Consider the following 21,247-nt stretch of genomic DNA (forward strand, 5'->3'; position numbering starts at 1 on the left):
TGAGGCCAATGAGAGGAGAAGCAAGAGAAAGAACCAAAGTAAACAAGGAAAAGGCAATACATTAAAAGTTTCGAGCATGGCAGAGCAGCTATGAGCAGCTATGAGCTGCAAGCCCAGCACGAGTCCATCTATAACCCCAGGGGCCATTAAAACACACGGGTCGATGGACGACCCAAACAGACACTTCAATTAAGTGATTAGGATCAGATGGAGGCCTGCAGTGGGCCGTTTCTGGGTTTTTAACAGTCAGGGAGCGCACACTACACCTGTGAGAGAGAAACATATGGCAAGAACACATGGGATAAAGACAGGACAACAAACAGCAGTAAAGAAGATGAGCACATGAACTGATGAGGTCTGTTAATCTGTCATTGCTTCCTAACAGTTGAAGGCTGGATCAACCAAAAATTGATTAGTACAATGATAAATAAAACTGAAAACAAAACAATATTACTAAAATGGTAACTAAATACCGAAAATAAAATGTAAACAGTCGAATATTCTTAGTAGATAGTAATGATATAAAATTATATAATATAAAAAAAACAGCTCATATGTGATTGGTCAACAAAAAATTATAGCTCCGCCCCAAACTCTTGCTATTGGTTGAGAGACACACTTTTTAATTAACCTATAAATGTTATTTAAGCTGTTATAAAATGAAAAAAAAAAAATCTCAACTATGATACGAAAAATATAAAACAAGTACACATGTTAGACTTCAATCTGTTCTAAAAATACATCATATTGTTAGTTGTATGGACTAGTTTTAAGATACTTTTTTGTTGCTACACAGTTTTCCAATGCATGGAAAAAAGCACCCAGTACGGTTTGCTCAATATCTCATTTGTGTTCAGTAGCTTTCTTATTTTTTTGGAGGGAACTCTCTGAGATGTTGTTGGTTGTGAGAAAGACAGAAAGCGGATCCCGAATCATTTGTTCATATCCCTGTGAGGACTCACTCGAGTGAAGCTGACTCCACACATGAATCTGCCCGTCCCACCGGCTCTATCCTGCCGTTCCTCCCGTTGCCTGCTCTCTCCTCGTCGTCTTCTTCTTCTTCTTCCTGTGGAGCACCAGAGAAACACACTGTGAGTCACATCTCACATAAAGCAGCCGATCTCTGGCTGGCTCTAATCGAATTGAGCCACAGATGAGCGTAATGGCTGCTGGTTTAAATCAGAGTGACTGTGAGAGTACGGCCGTGACATCAGAGCGATGGCTGTAATCGATTATTCATATTCAATCAATCAGTCTGGGCTCTGGCCGCACTCAGGTCTGCTGCTAATCGAATAAGAGAAGAGTTGAGTGGATGTGCATTTGTTTCTTACGCTATCCTTATCTAATTTCCATCTCTCTGTCTTTCTATTTCTCAACCCCTTGACACGTCCGATATGTGCAGATGTCATTTACAATTCTTGGAAGAATGTAGAACAATAAGGTCCTGTCAAATAATGGAGGCAGGACTCTCATCAAACATATTGACAGATTGACCACAAAAAGCATGTCAGCTAATATCTTTGAAATGCTCAGTCATGCCGAATAGGAAACAAAAGCCTTCTTTAAGTAGGTTTTAATTTTTGTACTTATATATATATATATATATATATATATATATATATATATATATATATATATATATATATATATATATTTTTTTTTTTTTTTTTTTCAATTTAGGTTTATTTTAGAGAAAAAAAAACTACTAAAATTGTTATACTAAAATATTGCAATTAAAAAAAAAGTATTAAAAACATAAACAAATAGAACACTATTTTATATTATATAAAAATGCTGCAAATATATAGTTAAAAAAAAATTGTTACTTAAAATAAATGTTAACTGAGATCAAATAAAACATTTGTTATCTAGTTTTCATGGTTAGGCTGTTGTATAGCACACTGTGACATGCATAATCTAGATTTTATAGCTTTGCATGAGAATAAGATTGACATTTACGAAAATATTCCCATACACCACACTCTGTTATTCATATGTATATACCTATATGATTAAACTGTATATTCAATAAAGCAAACAAATAAATAATAATTAATGCGTATGTAAAATAACTATCCCCTTAATCAAGTTTATCCAATGACAGCTGAATATATTCCACTCCAACCTTTGGCTGTGGATCATTTCTAAAGCCAAGTGAGTGTCTAGACACGGGCGAGAGTCTGCAATGGTTTGTTAGGCACGGATATTAATATTCCAGCGGTCTCACCCTTAACCTTCCCCTCTCACCAAAATGTCAAGCACATCTAAATAAGCGCTTCTCCGTCTTTATATGGAAATGCATTCAGTCTTTTCAGACAGTCACCCTCCACAACACACATCCGCCGCTCTGAAGAGGATGACTGGGGTCCTATTTTCATCTCTCTGTATTTCTCTATTGTTGTAGAGGTTAAAGAATGAGTGGAGGTCATGAAAATTGTATTAGCAAACCTCGGAAAAAGTGGCAGCAGGTCTGTTACCTTATTCTGCTGAAAATGAGTCAATTGCCTCTCCAAACACAGTCGATTCGCTACTCGCCGCCCAATACACTGATTCTTCTGCAGAAATAGCTGGATTTTTGTCTTTATATCACAGTGCTGGGGTGGAAGAGCTCTTAATTATATTTGATCTGGAATATTCAATCAAACCTTGTCATCCACAGCACTGAATTAAGAATTATTGCATCAATTTGGGTCAGATTTCCTAATTTACAGGTGAATATATCTCACTGACTTTAAGTCTGTATATCTGAAATATGATAGCTGATATATTAGCATGACAGCAGAATAGTCTGTGGTGAAATGCAGAAAATTATTTATATTATAATAAGACAATATTACATGTAAATATGTGAGAATATTCTATAATTTTTATATATATACATATATATAATGTTTAAAAAAAATAAAATAAATAAAAACATAATTAATAAAAAAAGGTAAATAAAAAAACATTTCATGCATTTTCTGATTCTGAATTCAACTTGGGTTTAAAAGTATCTTTAAATACAACGTTTTCAATATTACAATTTTGCATTGCTTTATTTAAACCCAGTTTAATTTTATATTTATTTTCTATTGTCATAATCTATTATTATTATTGTTATTATTATATTTTTCCCATTGTGACATTACTATCCAATTTAATTTTGGGTGAAGAAAAAAAAATCTTTTAATAATTACCTATAATTTCAGGTCATTTAATTTCGCATGATCTGGACATAGTATATTTAAATATTAAATTATATGATTATGGTAGGTTAAATGTTACATCTGTCTTCAAAATGAGCCAGGACTTCTATTGACGTCCCCTAAAAAAATAAAGAGTAATAAATGGAAACACGACTTTGTAACTATTATTGCAAAATCATGAAAAATGAATAAATATATAGAGTATAGGAGAAGTGAAAGTTTCATGAGACATGCAGCTGTGCTGGAGAGTCTCCATTCAGCTGTGAATGCTGCTGTCTGCAGCCAGGGAATGAGCTTATTAGCAGTGAGAAATAAACTAAAACGGCGAGGGTCGTCACATCAGACCCTGAGAGCCTGTGCAGCCGAGTGAGGAGAGCTGAGAGCAGAGAGTGCTCCCTGTCACAAAGTGACTCGCACACAACACAAAGTGTCACTCTGCCTGTGGTGGAGGCAGTAATGATGGACACAGAAACCAGGCTAGACGCTCCATTCTGAACACCTGCAAGACGAGAGATCCTGTGAAAGCTCCTGCATCAGCCCAGCACAGGGGGGAAAGGTCATTCACTGGGCACCCCAGAGGAGAAGATGGACATCAGCTGTAAGGGATGAATCCACCGCTTCATTGCTGTTATGTGAGTGTTTGTGAGTTGGGTGAAGGCCAGAAGCCACTCAGTGCAGCAGTTACAGGAAGCCAGAGGTTACAAAGCTGGCGATTAGACAGACAGTGCATTAGATTATTGTTCCTGGCAGACGCAGGAGGTCGTCACATTGAGAGACTGCCGCCTCGTGAGGAGCTGAAGGGAGAAAGTTTTCCACAGGGAACCCGGATTATAGAAAGAAATGGGTGATGTCTCCAGAATGCGGGATACAATCCAAACAGAGGCCTACCGATGCCTCGCTGAAGGGCTTGAAGGTCACGTCTGTGGAGACAACCGCATCTGAGATCCAGATCATCCAGATGAAATCAGGAAGGTGACGGTGGTGTGACGTGACAGAAGAGCTCTGGCCTCTGGGTCTGAGGTCGAATTTACACAGAAACCACAAGAGTTTGTACTGTTGCTACTTCATTCACAGCCTCAGTTCATCTGATGCATGCTAGTGTAACAGCACACAAAAATAGTGTTTCGGTATGTACCTCAATTTTAAAGTTATGGTTTGTAGGTTTATATGGAGCCCTATTACGTTACTATAGTATTAAAGTTTACAGTTAACAACAAATGATTAAATTTAATTGCTATTTATATGTACATGATACAATAATTATAACAGTAAAAAATTAATAAGTAACACGCTAATTGCACATAAATTAGTTTTTCCATTAACTTTAAAATTAAGTTTCTACCCTGAAATATAATCACTTGACACGGTGGATGACATAAATTGTTTTAGTGAATTGTCTAATAAAATGAACACTTTGTTTCTTATTCGAAAGTACACAAAGCTTTTATTCATGCATCAACTTAAATAGCATAGACTTAAAGATCAATCTTGGGATCTAAGATATTGATTCATTGAAATAAAGATACAATATCAAAAAGCTTTGGTAAAAAATGCATATACAGCAGTTACACCACTGATGCACAGTGAACAGAAAACAGCAGTTCCAGTTTTCAGTCTAAGGTTAACACAATATGCACCCTAAACTGGAAGAAATGAACATGTATACAAAACTTTAAGATGTTTTTGTTTTTCTGAACTAGATTTGGCAACATTTGGCATTCATTAAAGTTTTATTTTTGACACTTAATAGACAGTTAAATGCATATTCAAGTGCAAAACTGCATATTTCATTGAGTTGTTTTGTGTTGTGTTTGATAAATAATCAGTAGGCTAATGATAAGCTGCAAAGTGGAGTTTATGTGAGACTGCTACAAAAGCAAACACAATTATTTTCCATTCTTTCTCGCCAATTTTCTCAGGAATAGATGGATTTTGGAGGGAGAATATCTTTAAATCTATACGCAAACATACAGCTTTGCGTTTTTAACCCAAGACTGACCGAAGGACTATTTTCTTGTCCAGCGTAAAGTGCTGGAAATGTACCGTAAAGAAAATATAAGGAAGCGGCCAATTTTTACAGAGTCTCTCAAACAATGACTATCCAAATATTTACGATGTCCAATAATAGTGACCTGACTCCAGTTCCTGACTACGTACAAAAGTTGGTAATTACCTCCAGCGAAACACACCCAAAAAACAACACGGAAAAAGCCAAACATAACAAATTAGTCTGGCGTGAGAAACACTGCAGCTGTCTGTAACTTGTCTTGTTGGAGGAACTAGTGAACCTTATGAGGAGCCGTTGTGGTTAGCAGGTGATAACTTAAACCCAATGAGTTTGTATAATGTAGAGCATTCAAGACAATAAAGAAATGGAAAAATAAAGGTCAAGAGCCAAAGAGTACTCAAAAAATAGCCGATCTCCAAAAAAATAGAGATGAAAGCCCTAGTGCGGGCGCCACAATGTGCCATTATAGTACATCTGTTCCTCAGAGGCAACTCCTATTACCTCAATTAGACTTTTAAAAGAATTAGACTGAGTTAATTGAACGTGACTTGGGTTTTTCACATCTTTCTTTCAAACACAGGGTCACTTCATCAGTTAAACAAAATCTCCATTACAACAGTCAATGGATCACACTACTCATCATTTTCGAGACGCTTATTTGTATTTGTGTTGGGGAAACAAATGCTAAAAGGACCTAAATGATGACTAAAGTCATTACTGGACATAAAGCTGAGCCACAACAGTAATCTACTTATACGAACACTATCCCACTGCGCTTGGCTGGTGCCACTGTTTACTTGGAGTGTCAAATGAAAAAATATAGCCCATTTGGTATAGACATTCAATACACTTATCATGTCACAGGAGATATTAACAAGCGACTGTAAAATCCATTAATGCACGCCTCGTAATATGTCTGTCATCTTGCGCATTGATTAAATCTTAGATTAACTTGTTTTTCATTCAAGGATTTTTCATGTCCTCAATATGGATAAAATAATCTACACATCAATACAAACAAACATCAGCAAAGCAACAAAGAGAAGCTATAATTGCAAAAATTAATCTTTATTCATCATTGTTTAAAAGAAAGACTTGTTGAGTGGAAGTAAATCGAATTTAATTGATTTTTACTACTAAGCACTGTGACCAGTGTTGGGGAAAGTTACTTTTTAAAGTAATACATTACAATATTGTGTTACTCCCTAAAAAGTAACTAGTAGCGTTACTTTTTTTATGGAAAGTGATGCATCACGTTACTTTTTCCCCATTTACACTGGAATTGGTTGTCTGTGTTTATTTCTTTTATTAATTTTTTTGGCAAGTTACTTTGAAAAGTAAAGCATTAAAATATTGTGTTACTCTCTAAAAGGTGACTAATTGTGTTACTTACATTTTACGGGAAAGTGAAACATTATTTTATGTTTGCATTGCTTTTTCTCATCTGTCCTGTGCTTGCTTTGTTTGTTTTTAATATTGAAAGTTATTTTTGGGGAAGTTACTTTTCAAAAGTAACGCATTACAATTTTGTGTTACTAAATTTTTGTGTCCTTTTTTGTGAAAAGTAAAGCGTTACATTACTTTTGTGTTACTTTTTCACCTGGGCTGCTTGTTTGTTTTTAATATTAAAAAAGTTATATTTTTTAGAAAATGTAAAAGCCACTTTAAACCAAAAGTGAAATGAATTTGAATAGGAAGAACTTCTACACTCTTCAGATTAGTATGGTTGTTTGAATTGGATCACTGAAGGTCAGCATCAAAGACATTGATTAATAAAAAGAGATAAAATGCATGGGATCCAGTATATTTGTGTTATTTAACATTTCATCATTGCAGCTTTTTGTTCGTTTGGAGAAATACTGAACCTGTTTCTGTGCAGGTGAGCTGAGTAAATGCATGTTCACATTCACGTTAGATCTTCAGTAAGCATCATGTTCACCCTGCACTCATTCACAATTTCCCTCAACATGAGGACAGGAGAGCTGTCAGTCAATACATGATACACTTAATACTTATTTGAAAATGTAACAGATATTTTCTTGGAAATTTAAACGTAATGCATTTTTGCATAACTTTATTAGTTACTTGAAAAAAGTAATCTGATTACATAACTCGCATTGGAAAACATGGCATTATCACAGAATGGCCGGATAACTTTATACCAGAGTTTTGTTTTGTGACAGCGGTATGATTCTTCTCAACAGCCTTACCCTCTGTAATATGACATATATTTCAGCTGCAGCATCTCTCCAGCAATTATTATCTGTCTCCTGTGGAAATCGGCTCAGCTGTTTGGCGAGAGATGAGAGCTCTGTCAGTGTGTGTCAAGCTCACGGTGCACCTCTGCTGAGCGAGCCGGTAATATTTCTACCTTTTGAGCTCATGTTCAGACACTTTCATATTCCCCTGTAATGGCACCTCTGGGTCAAGAAGGAGACTTCAAGGAGAGATGTACTCGTTCTGGGCCAGCAAGGAGTGAGTCAGCTTATCTACTGCTTTTATTTCAGACAAAACAAGCTCAGCACTTGAAATAAGATGTGTTCCCCCTTTTATTCTTCTTTTTTAATTCATTGATTTTTCTGCTTTTAGCAGTTCTGTTCAGTGCTGAAAGTCTCATAAAGAGCTCTAGCATTGCACAGAACTAGTTTTTGTCGTTTTTAATGTATTTCTTTGATATTTAACTACATTTACTTTTCATATAAACATGCATTGATGTTTTTCAGAATTAAAATCTCCATATATAGACTATGTTTATATAATGCATATAGGAATATGGATGCATGTGCATGTTTATGTAAGTGTAACACACACACACACACACATGCGCGAAAACTGATATTTATATATCATCATCATATGACGTCCTATATTTCATATATTTTAATTCAAAACATGTGCATATTATATCAATTTTGAGTGTTAATAACCAAAAAACAACAACATATTTTACTAAAACACAAAACAAAACATCAAAAAGAAAAGAAAAAGATCAACATAAAAAGCAAAACAAAAGAAAACACTCAAAAATGAGCCTCAGAAACAGACTTGGCGATCAGTATATCTGAATGCTCATAAACAAATCAGGCAGCAGTTGAAATCTGGCATCCTGTAATCAAATGAGCAAAGTTTTATTTCCGCCGCTGCATTTCAGCTCTTATTTCCCCACACTTAAATCAACACAGACACCAGCGCCTGTAAACCTGTCTCCCCTTTGTTTTTTAAGTCACCGCTAATGGAGTATAAAAGTTTGGCTCGGCCGAGGATTACTTTGAGCAAATTAAAGGCAAACAGGTTCTTAATGCTATTAAGTAAATTAAATCAGATGCGTGAACTAATTCACATTTGTCTAGATCAAGGAGAGCAGAAGTTCGTCAGAGTGACCCGCAGTGGGACACGGGACACATGTCAATGTCCCTCTCTCTCTCGCTCTCCCGCTCAGTCACCGAATGCATCATCTGTCAGTTGTGATTTCATACACGCACAGGCATATTTATCAATGCCACGGCACGCTTCGGTAGGGCTGCAGTATCGTTAAATTGCTCTTTTATTAAATTAGGTCGGCTAATTATGAGGGTTTAAATCAATCATTTAGTCAATAATAAAACCTAAAGCAGCCAGTGCCTTTAACTGGCATGCCTTCATCAATAACCACAGGCAGGAATACTTTCTCATATCCCACACTGAGGTTTAAGAGCACATGAATTATTGAAAATCAAGTTATCACTGCCTGCTTTTGTCTGGGAACACTTTTGAAGTGATTTGTTGGTTTAGTCAGAGTTATTCTCTTTGTAAGGATGTCCAATGATATAGTGACAACAAAATCACAAGACCATAAGCATATCCCCAATATTCAGTGACTGATATGTTATAACAAATCTTAAATAATGTTTCTTAAGAATAATTGATTCAAAAAATAATAATAACAATTGATGATGATTTATTAAAAAACAATATAGGAATATAATTAGTTAAATATAATATAAAATATATATATATATATATATATATATATATATATATATATATTCTAAAAATTATTATTTAAAAGTATTAATAATTTATTATTACATCACATATATATATATATATATATATATATATATATATATATATATATATATATATATATATATATATATATGCACAAATTAACCCTAATAATATTAATAAATTATTAAATATTTTTTCAAATGTATTTATTTAAAAAAGATTAAATAATGTATTATTTATAAATAATAATATATTATTTAAAATAACTTAAATAATTGTTAAAATAATAAATAAATACAACACTCCACACACACACACAGACACACACAAACACAGTTATAATAAATTAACATATTAACATCTGTATCATTAATTTATATTTAAAATTATTTAATTTATATAACTTTAGTTTATTTAACAGTACTTTACATCCATATAGCATGGTATTTAAGTAGTATTTCTAACACATCATGCTATTATTCTTGGTAGAGTTATGGCAGGAAATTGCATTCTGACAGTACCATGTCAAACAATCATGGTGATGCCATGGTACAGTAAGACTAAAGACCCATGTGACTTAAAAGTTAGGCCGAAGCACACTCTCCTGATATAGAAACAGATGGCTAAAGCTACAGTACCTCTGGAATGCCTTGAGCTGCACATCTCACACACTCACGACTGCTTTTCCATGATTAATCATAATTTAGGAGTGATTAAGAGGGAGGATCGTCCCACTAACTCCGTATGGAGCTATTAATCTGGCTCTAAGCCATGAAGGTCACTGAGCATATGTGTGATTACAAAAAGCAACAAAAACCTGAGCTCATAAAGACATTAGCAGAGATTGTAGGAAAAAGTGGAAACAGAACAGCAATTTCAAGAGTACAGCAGAGGTTCAGAGTTCGTTTTACAGAGGTATAGAACACCTGGAGAGAGCAGGCCATTAGCATCCACTTCTGCTTAGCCACAACATTTTAAACTTCATGTTGTGTTGTGGTCATTTTGACCTGGAGAGGATTGGTCTTCTCCTGAAATTGCTAGTTAATGTTATCGGATTGGACTGAAACTTTTGGTTTGACATCGCTCACAGGATATAACAACTTCCACCAACAAAAATAAATAAATAAACAAATAACAATAATAATAATAAACCAAATATATATATGTATGTATTTTTAGTTATTTTATACAGACGTGACAACAGTATACAAACTGTATTCAGTGTCTAATGTAATGTGACTAATGTAATTAGTAATTAATTTCCCTCAGATTGTGCAAAAAGTGATAGGAAATATAAAGATTAAATCTGTGAACTGGTGAACAAACCAGTGTATTACATGACAAATATGGAATCAGTCACTCAGAATGTACTTTTAATAATGTTAAAATGATTTCATATTTATGCATTATATTTAATATTTATGCAGAGAGACGCCGCCCACACACTCTTCTGATTGGCTGTGATTTATTTATTTATTTTAAATCTTATTACATACATAGTGTCTGGTTAGAACATGGTATTCCCAGTCAAAGAATGACCAACCTATAAACAATGCTAATAAATTTCTCGTTATGCTATATTATCACCTAAAATCTTGGATTCAATCTTTTTTTTATTTTTTTTTATCAACTTTCAATCAGCACTGATTCCAGACAAAAACTGAGGTGCATCAATCAGATAATTGAACCCATGATCAATCGGTTACAAAAAAGAAAGACAAAACCTGCTCTGATTAAAAAAAAAAAAAAAAACTAAGTGGCAAAAAGATGCTTGATGAACCTAACTTTGGGAGATCATCACAATGGATTTGATTAATCAGATTGTTTGCAGCCCTTTGCATTCACTTGCGCTATGATCTCCTGTTTTCCAGAGCTGAAGGGTTTGTGTGTGGTCTACAGTCTTTCTTCTGGAGTTCTGGAAGTGGGATCAGAGGAGGCCGCTGGATGTGTGCGTTTTCCTGGACTCAATGAGACAAGTTAATTGATGGGAACGTACAGCTGGCAGCGTCTGAATCCAGTGAATGACAGAGAGGGAACATGGATATTAATTCCTTTGTGTAAATGGCCAAAACATAGCTATTACCAAACTCAATACAATTCACAAGATTTCTTTCAGCCCATTTCTGTGTTCAGACTGCAAGACAAAAGGTCAATGAACATTAGCATTAGCTGTGTTTCCTGACATATTTTGGCAAAACTCAGCAAGAATGACTATTATTCTTTCGGTATTGTTTCAATCGGAGTGGGAAGTCATGTCGACGGCGTTCCCTTCTCTTACAAAAACGCCATGACACTGCTAACCTTCTTATCCAAATGTTTGCACTCACTTGCACCTCGGTTCATGACAGGATAAGGCCCTTCCTGTGTGCTCACTCTGTACAGGAAGTCTGCTCATTCGAGTGTTGACACTTCATAGGAAGAATCTTGTAAGCGCCAAGTTCATTGGCTACATTGTGAAGCCGGGGCCAACAATTGAAATGGGACAGCTTTTATATTCCAAGACAATACAAATCCAGACTTGCTATTCCCACTTGAAAAGCCCATATGCCAAAAGTAACACATCCAGCATTTGAGCAGAAATTTGAATGAAGGAAAGAACAAACACAGGAAAGCGTGGAGCGGAGAAGCACGTCAGCGAGTTTGCACTAAGCTTTTTCTTTTATAGAATAAACATTGCTGATTGTCTTTCCGTCCACATTCTGCTGCGAGACAGATCTCTGATATATTGACAGCCTGGGCTACCTGCTGTATTTTTAGACCAATCACAAAAGCATCAGTCAGGTTCAAAGGTGCAACCATCCAAGACATCCTCCCACTCTAGAGTCTGTTCCACTAGGAGAGAACGGGGGAAAGTCTTTGAAGCACACCGGAATTCATATGAAGCAGAAAGCAATAACTCAAAGTACCACAGCAGGTCCAACAAGAAGCCAGCCTTAAGGCAAAACTCCATGAAGTCTTAAAATATACACAAACAAGGAAAAAAATGAGTAGAAAATCCTGTTATAATAAATTATAATACTATAAATTACAAGACAATGCAACTGTTTTATGACATGATATGATAAATGATATGATATGTGATATGACGATTTTATGTATGTATGCATTCATTTTTTAGTGTTCCTGTAGCTCAATTGGTAGAGCATTGCGCTATCAAGCACAGCATGATAGGTAAAAATTGATACCCTGAATGCACTGTAAGTTGCTTTGGATAAAAGCGTCTGCTAAATGCATACAATTTATTTAATTTTAATTTTAATTTTAATTTTAATTTTAATTTTAATTTTAATTTTAATTTTAATTTTAATTAATTAACTTTCTCAATCCAAAAACTAGTTTTGATGTCATCGATATCACAATATTAATGATTTAGTCATCAAATATATTTTCATGACAGACTTTTATTTTGAATATTGTTATTCATGACTTTTAATCTGGCGCTTGAGGGACAGCTGGTTCGGCTTTCAATCATTTCACAGAACTGAACACTGGCAAAGGCCTCATACTGGTGGGAACGAAGTCTTCAACGAAAATAACAGCATGTGACGCACGATTTACTTCTGAACAGCATCTACTGATGCATATTCATCCCTGCATTCATTCCGCTTCACCTGCGGACAGCCAGGTTATGGAACTGAGGGACTCCCCGCTCTATGGAAACAAGTAAGCCCACCATGAGGTCCTCATCCTGCAGAGATCAATTTGTGAGTGATTTCATTTCCCACAGAAAGAAATAAGCAGACAGACCTTCCACTCAGCCTGCATCTGCATTTCACTCCTTCCTGTCAATTTGTAGATGGCCACCGCAGACCTGCATTCAGAAACAGCTCCTTCTGCTTTTCTTCGCCACTCATGCAAATCAAATGCTTTTCTCTTTTCTCTAAATGGGCAGAAGGACTCCTCCTGGCTTCCATTCACAGATGTAGAGCTGCTTACAGTTGGCCATATTCCTATGGCAACTTAAAAGCATTACGCTCTAATGGAAGCAATAAAAGAACGCAAGCGACCCGGTGGTACGAAGGACACGGACACTGTGGAGTGGACTCATTTGAGACAAATGACTTGAAGCAAAGGAGACACTCACAATATGAACTGGGACCGAGAGTAGAAAACTGCAAAAAATAAATAAAAAACACGCAAATAGGAATGAATTATTCAGGAAGGCTGGGAAATCGGATACTGACAGTCCCCAAAGTCTATCTTCCACCTCATCGCGTAGCTGTCATCCAAATAAATGGCACTAGAGCATTTAGTCTAATATGTGTGGAAGAACACAGTCCTCTTAGCTTTCAAAAATGTGTGAATTTTTAAGACCCTTTGCTATTTGTGTAAACCGTGACACGTCTTCCCTCAATAACCCCCATTTCCAGGTGTTGAGCGCTTGGCTGGAGAGAGCAAGAAAGGGAGATGCCACTTAACGCCAAAATTGTCTTTTAAAGGAAGTTGTCTGTTACAAATGCAAAACCTTTGATGGATGTTAGCGCTTTTCAAGCATGGCTAACTCCCGCAGTCCATCAACAACAGAGCTTGGATGAAGTCCAGTTTATTTGTGGAGAATTGCCTTGTTTTACTTTCATTCACAGTTTGTTGCGCTTTAGTCATTTGCATCGCCTCTGACAGATCTAATATCAGTAGCATAACCCCACTTCTTGATTTGCCTCGCAGCTTTCGTACACCTCTTCGTACGATTCCCCACCTCGGATGTGCCCTTAGTGTAACAGCAGTTTTCACCACAGTGGGGTTCCAAATTCCCCAAAGTCATTATTGTCTCCTGCTAAGTTGCCCCAGCCTGCTATGATTTGTGGGTAATGAGCTGGCAACCGGGCCTAGGATCAATTATTCTCACTGAGAGAGTGATTTCTCACTCTGTAGAGCAGAGCACAAAGTGCACTCACTAATTCTAATCAGGACATAACACACTCATAATCACCCGTGCAGAAATAGAAGAGTGGCTGAAAGGAAAGAAAGAACATAAATAATGGTGAAATATGAACAGGATTGCATTGTTGTGGGGGACTGACTCACGGTTACAGGTAAAGGAAGATGTGCTTTGTGTTTTGTCAGCATGACAGGTGCAAAGAGTTTCACACCATGCCAAAGATAGAGAAGCATCCTTTATTGATCCCTGAGGGAAAATTCTGCATGATTGCATAAAACAGGGACTGATTAGATCATGTTGTTCAGTCAGAAATTTGAATATAGATAGAGAAGCTAGAAAAGAGGATTGATATAAAAAATGTGAACTTTCGCAAGCAACTCTGAGCTGAGTTGTCTCAAAGTTAACATTGTAACGGCATTCATGAAACCTGATTCTGATAGGCTGCTCACAATGAGGTTGTCTTTTGGGTTTTTACCAGTAGAAACTCCTAATCGACCACTGTACCACAAGTTTGATCATGTGACTTTCACTGTCACTCTCATTGGTAGTTGCCACATTGCATTGTTCATCATTGCATAAAGTTTTTCAATGTTGCTGCATCACCAATGATCACTGTTCCTTGTGTTGCCTAATTCTTGTAACCCAGATATACTGCTTTGTTGCTACAAATTGCTTTCCTTTACAAAAGAAGTGTGGGGAAACTATTTTATGCTAAGACAATGACATGGCAAAAGCAAATAATATCTTGGACTAGAAAGTCAATGGATAGAGAACGAAAGCAACAACAGCAGTCATTTCTTCAAACTCATATCGTCTCGTCTCTTTCTCTAATGCCATGCTTTGTGGTGAAAGTAAATCCCAAAATGCCACTTTCTCATGTATAAATGAGATAAGAGACATATATCTCGACTAGCCACAGAGCTCAGTCCACTTCAAAAGGGAGAGAGATTCTGACCGAATGCTTCTGGACTGATCGAAAAAAGTCTGCAGTGAGCACAAAAAAAGGTACAAAATGCATAGCTGATATCTGTAAAAGCTTGCATCTTAATATAGCTTTCCTTTGGCTGTTCTATTCAGAGCCAAGCAATTGTTCTCGTAGTTCAGGCAGACCAAAGAACTTTCCAGACTGTTTGATCCATTAGAAATGTGAATGTCAGTGAGAAAGTTTGGTGGTCTATTATGATGTAAGACATTAATTTATGCAACCAAGGAGCCAGAATTAGGACACAAAACAGCCTTGAATAAATCTGCATTAGATATAGTAGTAGGACATATAGGGGACAGCTCCAGGAGTAACCTGATAGAGTTTGAGCTGACAACTTTCCAGTTCTCCGCTTTAAGCTTTATTGCAACACCACACCAGATTGGTGACTAGGAAGTTGACCCATTTTAAGTGTCCGAATAATTATCTGAAATAAAACAGTATAGTAGATCATCTACTATTATTTACCAAGTCCAAGTAAGTCAAGTGGCCTTGACCAGCTCCACTAAATACCAGGCAGGAGCAGAAACAAAGGAACTGTGTTATGATATCAACAACAAATGTCAAACCTGATGCACATCCTAAAGTGACACAAAGACTTCCCAGCTTTAAGCAGGGATAAGCAGAGGTGAAGAAAACAGTGTGTTCTCAGACATCACCACAGAAGTACATAGGAACAGAGGTCACCTTCTAAATGTATCTGTTCTGGGTCACTCAGTGAGGACAGCTGCAGAAAGGATGGTGTAGACTTGCAATGAGAAATTCTGAAAGTTCATGCATTTTTGCCTGATTGAAAATCCAAATAAAACTGGCTTAAAGGGATAGTTCAACCAAAAATGAAAATTCTGACATTAATTGCTCATCCTCATGTCGTTCCAAACCCATAAGAACTTTGTTAACCTTCACAACACAAATGAAGATATTTTTGATGAAATGCGAGAACTTTCTGATCCTCAGTAGACATCAATGCAACAGCCATGTTCAAGGCCAAGAAAGGTACTAAGGACATTGTTAATAGTATATGTGACATCTGTGGTTCAATCAAAATTTTGAAGCTATGAGAATACTGTCTTTGCAAAAAGAAAACAAAAATTTATTAAAAACTTTATTCTCTTCTGTGCCAGTCTTCAATGCACGTTCACAAGAGTACCACGACACATGTCTACAGAAAGTCAGACAGCTCTCGGATTTCATCTAATAATCTTAATTTTTGTTCCAAAAATGAACAAAGATCTTACAGGTTTGGAACAAAATGAGGGTGAGTAATTAATGACCGAATTTTCATTTTTGGGTGAACTATCCTTTTAAAGTAGTAGCTGGTTTTCAGAACATCATAGGCAGTTTGTCCAGGCTCATTTACCTGGCTGACCAACTGGATGAGTGATGAGCTGGCAGAAGAGATCTTGGTCAAGGGTCCTGCTGACAATAAAAAATACCTGTTTAAGGTATTTTATGGAACAAAGGGACTGGTTTGCTGTAGTCCAGATAGTCAACCACAGAACAAAGCTTTGACCAGCTTATGAACAATGGACCAATCAAAAGAACCTACCATGTTCAAATTCCCAGCCACCACCTTAAACTGGTTCAAATGGGAGTTTCCAGAAAGGTTCTGTCACTTGAATCCAGAGCTCAGTCCACTTCAGAAGAGAAAAAATTCTGACTGCAGAAAATAAAATAAATCGGATTCTCTGGATTGCAGCAAGCACAAATGGTACAGAATGTGTAGCCAATTATCTTTAAAAGCTTGCATTTAGTTTCCTTTGGCTATTCAGAGACAAAAACAGCCCATACTAGTTTAAGGTAGTTAGTTTATGGAACAAGGGAGCTGGTTTGCTGCTGGTCTTATCTTGACTAGAGCTTTGACCAGCTTGGGCCATTCGAACCTAGTGTTCAAAATCTCAACCACAACCTCAAACTGGTTTCTGGGAAGGTTCTGTCACTTGCTTCCAGATGGAGTGGCATGAAAAGGTCATAGTTTGGGCCAGTGGTGGCAGGTTAATGGAGTAGAATGGTTTCAGTTCACTAAGTGCTCTCCACAGGACAAGCCTGGATGCGTTGTGAGGAAAGCTTTTCAGAAAGGTTGAATGGTGTCATCTGTGGGCCTGGGGAAAGTGAGGAGCCCAAGACATTAGATTAAGGGGTTAAAGGTCAGATTTAATGTCTACTTCACCAACCTGTCCCTCAGAGATTAGCTGAACTCTGCTATGAGTCTCACCGACATCTAGACCATCACGTACTACAGATCTTAAACTCAAAGACAGGAGGAAAAGGGGGTGAAATTGCACTCAAATGTTTTTAAGCGAGTCGGTGTGCCAGAGAAGAAGCTGGATCAACAGGCGCTTCGGTTCAGCAATACTGAATAAAGCTTTCGCTAATGTGTTGATGATGGGCCTCATTTGGAAATCGCTGAAGCTCATTGCAATGTAGCTTCATAGGAAAGTGCAAAAGAAATGTGTTTTATTTGTTTACATGGATAAATGGAAGCCAAATGAGTGTGAGGGACGAAGCCAGCAAGCAGGAACAAGGCAGAGGCAGTTAATTACGCTAGGCTGAGCTTAGCAGTGTCTCAGGTTGCATTGTCTGGGTTTCTTTGTAGGAGCTGCTCTCTGGTGGGCTGCCATTTGCACTGTGAATAATCACAGTGTGTGTGTGTGTGTGTGTGTGGTATGATGGGGGAGGCCTTTCACAGGAGCCAAGGGAAAGAGGGTTTCTTCTATCTGCCCTTTTCTCTTTGTTTCTTTCCTCTTGGATGAGGGTTCAAACAGTGAGATCAGAGCAGCACCTACAGGCCAGGTTTGCTATGCTTGCGGCAGGAAATGTGTGTGTGTTACTGTTGCACACACACGGTAAAAGGCAACACATACGAGAAGGAGGGAAAAAGTAACCACAAAGAATTTGAAACCTTCCGAGGGGAAGAATCCCTTGTCTTGTCTACAGAAATGGGAGCGAGGGAACAGATGAAAAAGAAGGGAGAGGATTCATTTTTCGAAAAGAGTGGAAACAAAACCTGTGGAGGACGAGCAGAAAACAAGACAGAGTGTGAGAACGCAGAATCCTCCAGCCACAAAACCAATCTGCTATTGCTCTGTCAGGAAGATGAAACGCAGAGGCGCTCTGTACTGTTTCACCAGGATGTGAGGTAAATCTATACCTCAGACAATCTCCGGTAGAGAGTTTTGATGAAGGGTGGTTTACTGTTTGGGCAGTAAATACAACAATTAATTAGCTTCTGTAGAAGTGGAGTAAACCTAACGATTTCCCCCATTATGTGCCACGAGCATGAACGATACCTTGTCGGTTTCATTTACCTAGACTGTGGAAGCCTGCCACAGTTTTATAATGTTTCACTTCGCATAATAACATAAAAGATCACTATGGCACTGTTTTGGCCTCATTATTTTTGTCAACACAGTTATCAATCGAACTACAAACGAAAACACAGTGGCGTAGGGAACTTAAATTGCAGTAAACAGACCGTTGTGCTGCATGTTTCAGAGTGAAGAGAGGGAGCATGTTCTTTTACACATGAGCAGATCCAATGTTTTGAGTTTAATGTGCATTTGGGAGTGTAACATGTGACAGTTACACAGTTACTTTCACATTTTCACACAATTTTTGTGGACAGTGGATTACAGAATTTGAAAAAACTATAATATAAAATAATAGCTTGATGATTTAGCACTTACAATTAAGACATAAGTATTGTAGTTTTACCGATGTGAAAAAATATACTCAAACTGCTATTATTATTATTTCCTTTTGTTATTATTATTATAATTATTATTTATTTTATTATTATTATTATTTATTTTTAATTATTAATATTTATTTTTAACAGAGCACCTGCATTACAATAGTACAATATTTGAAATCAATGCAGTCTTTTTTTTTCTTTCTTTTTTTTTATGAATTTTTTAAATTTTATTTTGGTCACTGAAAGAGGTCTGAACTCTTAATATTAGTGCACCAGATCAATGCATTTGTAAAATGTACAAGAACATTTAATTAGTTCAATTTATTTTAAGGTCTCCTTGTTACATTGTAATTACAGATTTAAGCACCGAGTAATATCAATTAACTACATGTACTTACTATATGGTTAGGGCTAGGATTTGGGTTTGGCTTGGGGTTACTTGCATGTAATTACGCATAATCTATTGTAATTATAAAATTATATGCATCATGTGTAACAAGGACACCTTAAAATAAAGTGTTACCTAATCAGTATCGGTATCAGTAAAAGCATTTTTCCCCCAACAGCAGTGTCTGAGTAAATGTAAACATAATTGTTGTGAGCGTACAAATGCATTTTCTGGAAAATATTGCATCAAATTCTAGCATCTTTCTTGAGTACCAACTTCCGAAAGAGTTAATTCACATGCATTATTTATCATATATGTTTTGCAAACATCTGTTAATGTCAGTCTAACAGGGCGTTCTTCAGTGATGTATTGCAGATATTTAAACACATGGATCTGACGATTCATTTCTAATACCGCATATCTAAAATCTATACCATTAAATATCAAATTTTTTCAAGTGCACTCTGATGGTTTTGTTCATTACACCCATTCAGCATTGTTCACGTTCAAAACTGAACTTCAATAGCAACTTGACATTAGGAGCCTCCATTACCTGAATTAGACTGATCTTACACAATGATGGACAATGAAAACCACAAAAACTTGTAAAAATGTCTTCAGAACTTCTTATACAACACACAAAAAAACTAAATTACAGTTAAATAACACCTTGTCCACTTTCATTACATAGAAATGACTAGTAGAAAATTGCACTTAATAATAAATCATTGATTTGCCAGCCTCTTGCAGTACTTCTGAAAAAGAGTAATTCTTGGAAAATGTCAAATTTATTACACAAAAATGGCATTCTATCTCCATAATCCATATAAAAAATCCAGCTAAAGTGTAATATTGGTCACTTACAGAGCTTCATTCCGAGTTAACCTAATTCACATTATCGTATAGTGCTGTATGAATAAAATGAACAGATACTGAAGCTGGACTTGAATAAAGATGCAACCAGTCATTCGATGGTGAAATTCTCAAATCCAGTCTCTCTTGTTCCAGAATAAGGAGACCTTATGACCTTTCCGCACTTTGCATTACCCACAAATCCACAGCCGAAGCCTCATGTTGCCCTCTTCCTGCCCAGATGGGTCATTTCTAATTCATCACTAGGGAGAGGAACATTTTAAAAATGAAAAAGGAAATGCCATTCACACAATCCCCAATGGAAAGGCGCAGCAGCACCTCGCTGTTAGAACACCAGGTGGGAACGTGAGAGACTGACACGTCAGGATGCAATTAAAAACATTGGGAACAAATCTGGAACACAATCTGAGGGTTCTAGTGTAATGTACATCACGTGATACATTTTGAATTTAGTTGGCGCGATGCCGGAGAGTAAAGATGTCCATAAACGGCAGAGAATGTCTAAAGTTTGGCATCATTACATTCTTAAAAAAAGAAGAGAACAAGGTGCAATGTGTCTACTGAAAAGTAGACCTAGCATTCCACAGCAGAACCGAAAGCATCCACTCCATGCTGTTTCACCAAGTGTCGCTGAAACAAGGTAACGTAGCCTAAGCCTATGCATTGCTGTTCGCTGATTTTAATCCCATACTGTGTTTGTAGCGATGTCATAATGCGGTTTGACTAGATATGATGTTTAGCTTTGATGTTTTTTTTGTAGTAAACGTATTCACGTTCAATTGCAAGAGAGTATAGCCTAAAAAAAAGAACCCCTTCACACACACACACACACACACACACGCATGCACCCTCGTGTCTCTCAAGCCCAGTCAGACCAGTCGCGGAAATGCATCACATATGCTTAAACTTTTATGTAGCCATGCAACAATAATTTCAGCATGCATTTACTGTATACACTGGGACGTGATGTTGTGATGTGATTTTTCAAACAGATGCTTCACCTAAAATGCACCGCAATGCAAAGTGATGCAAGCCAAATGCAGCGTTCTATTGAAAATGAATTTATGAATTTCTGCTGTACAAAACTGCAATGAAGCAACTGGTCTGACTGGGTTATCACTCTTCCTTACACACGCACGCACGCACGCATGGCACACACACACACGCACACATGTTGCTAGGTTACCATAGCAAATAGGCTTACCCGAGAAATTATATATAATTTGTTAGTAGCCTAATGGTAAA

At 36.8% G+C, this 21,247-nt stretch overlaps 1 protein-coding gene across 4 annotated transcripts in view; it reads right to left on the bottom strand.

Annotated features, from left to right (window-relative positions):
- Positions 1 to 21,247, bottom strand: part of LOC128013213 (partitioning defective 3 homolog) — a 421,775-nt gene that overhangs the window by 221,256 nt on the left and 179,272 nt on the right. For all 4 annotated transcript variants that reach the window (XM_052596022.1, XM_052596020.1, XM_052596019.1 and 1 more), the window contains one exon: positions 963 to 1,066. In XM_052596022.1, coding sequence (XP_052451982.1) covers positions 963 to 1,066 — 104 coding nt within the window. The remainder of the gene's footprint in view (positions 1 to 962; positions 1,067 to 21,247) is intronic.

The sequence above is a fragment of the Carassius gibelio genome, chromosome B24 (assembly GCF_023724105.1).
Source record: "Carassius gibelio isolate Cgi1373 ecotype wild population from Czech Republic chromosome B24, carGib1.2-hapl.c, whole genome shotgun sequence".
NCBI lineage: Eukaryota > Metazoa > Chordata > Actinopteri > Cypriniformes > Cyprinidae > Carassius > Carassius gibelio.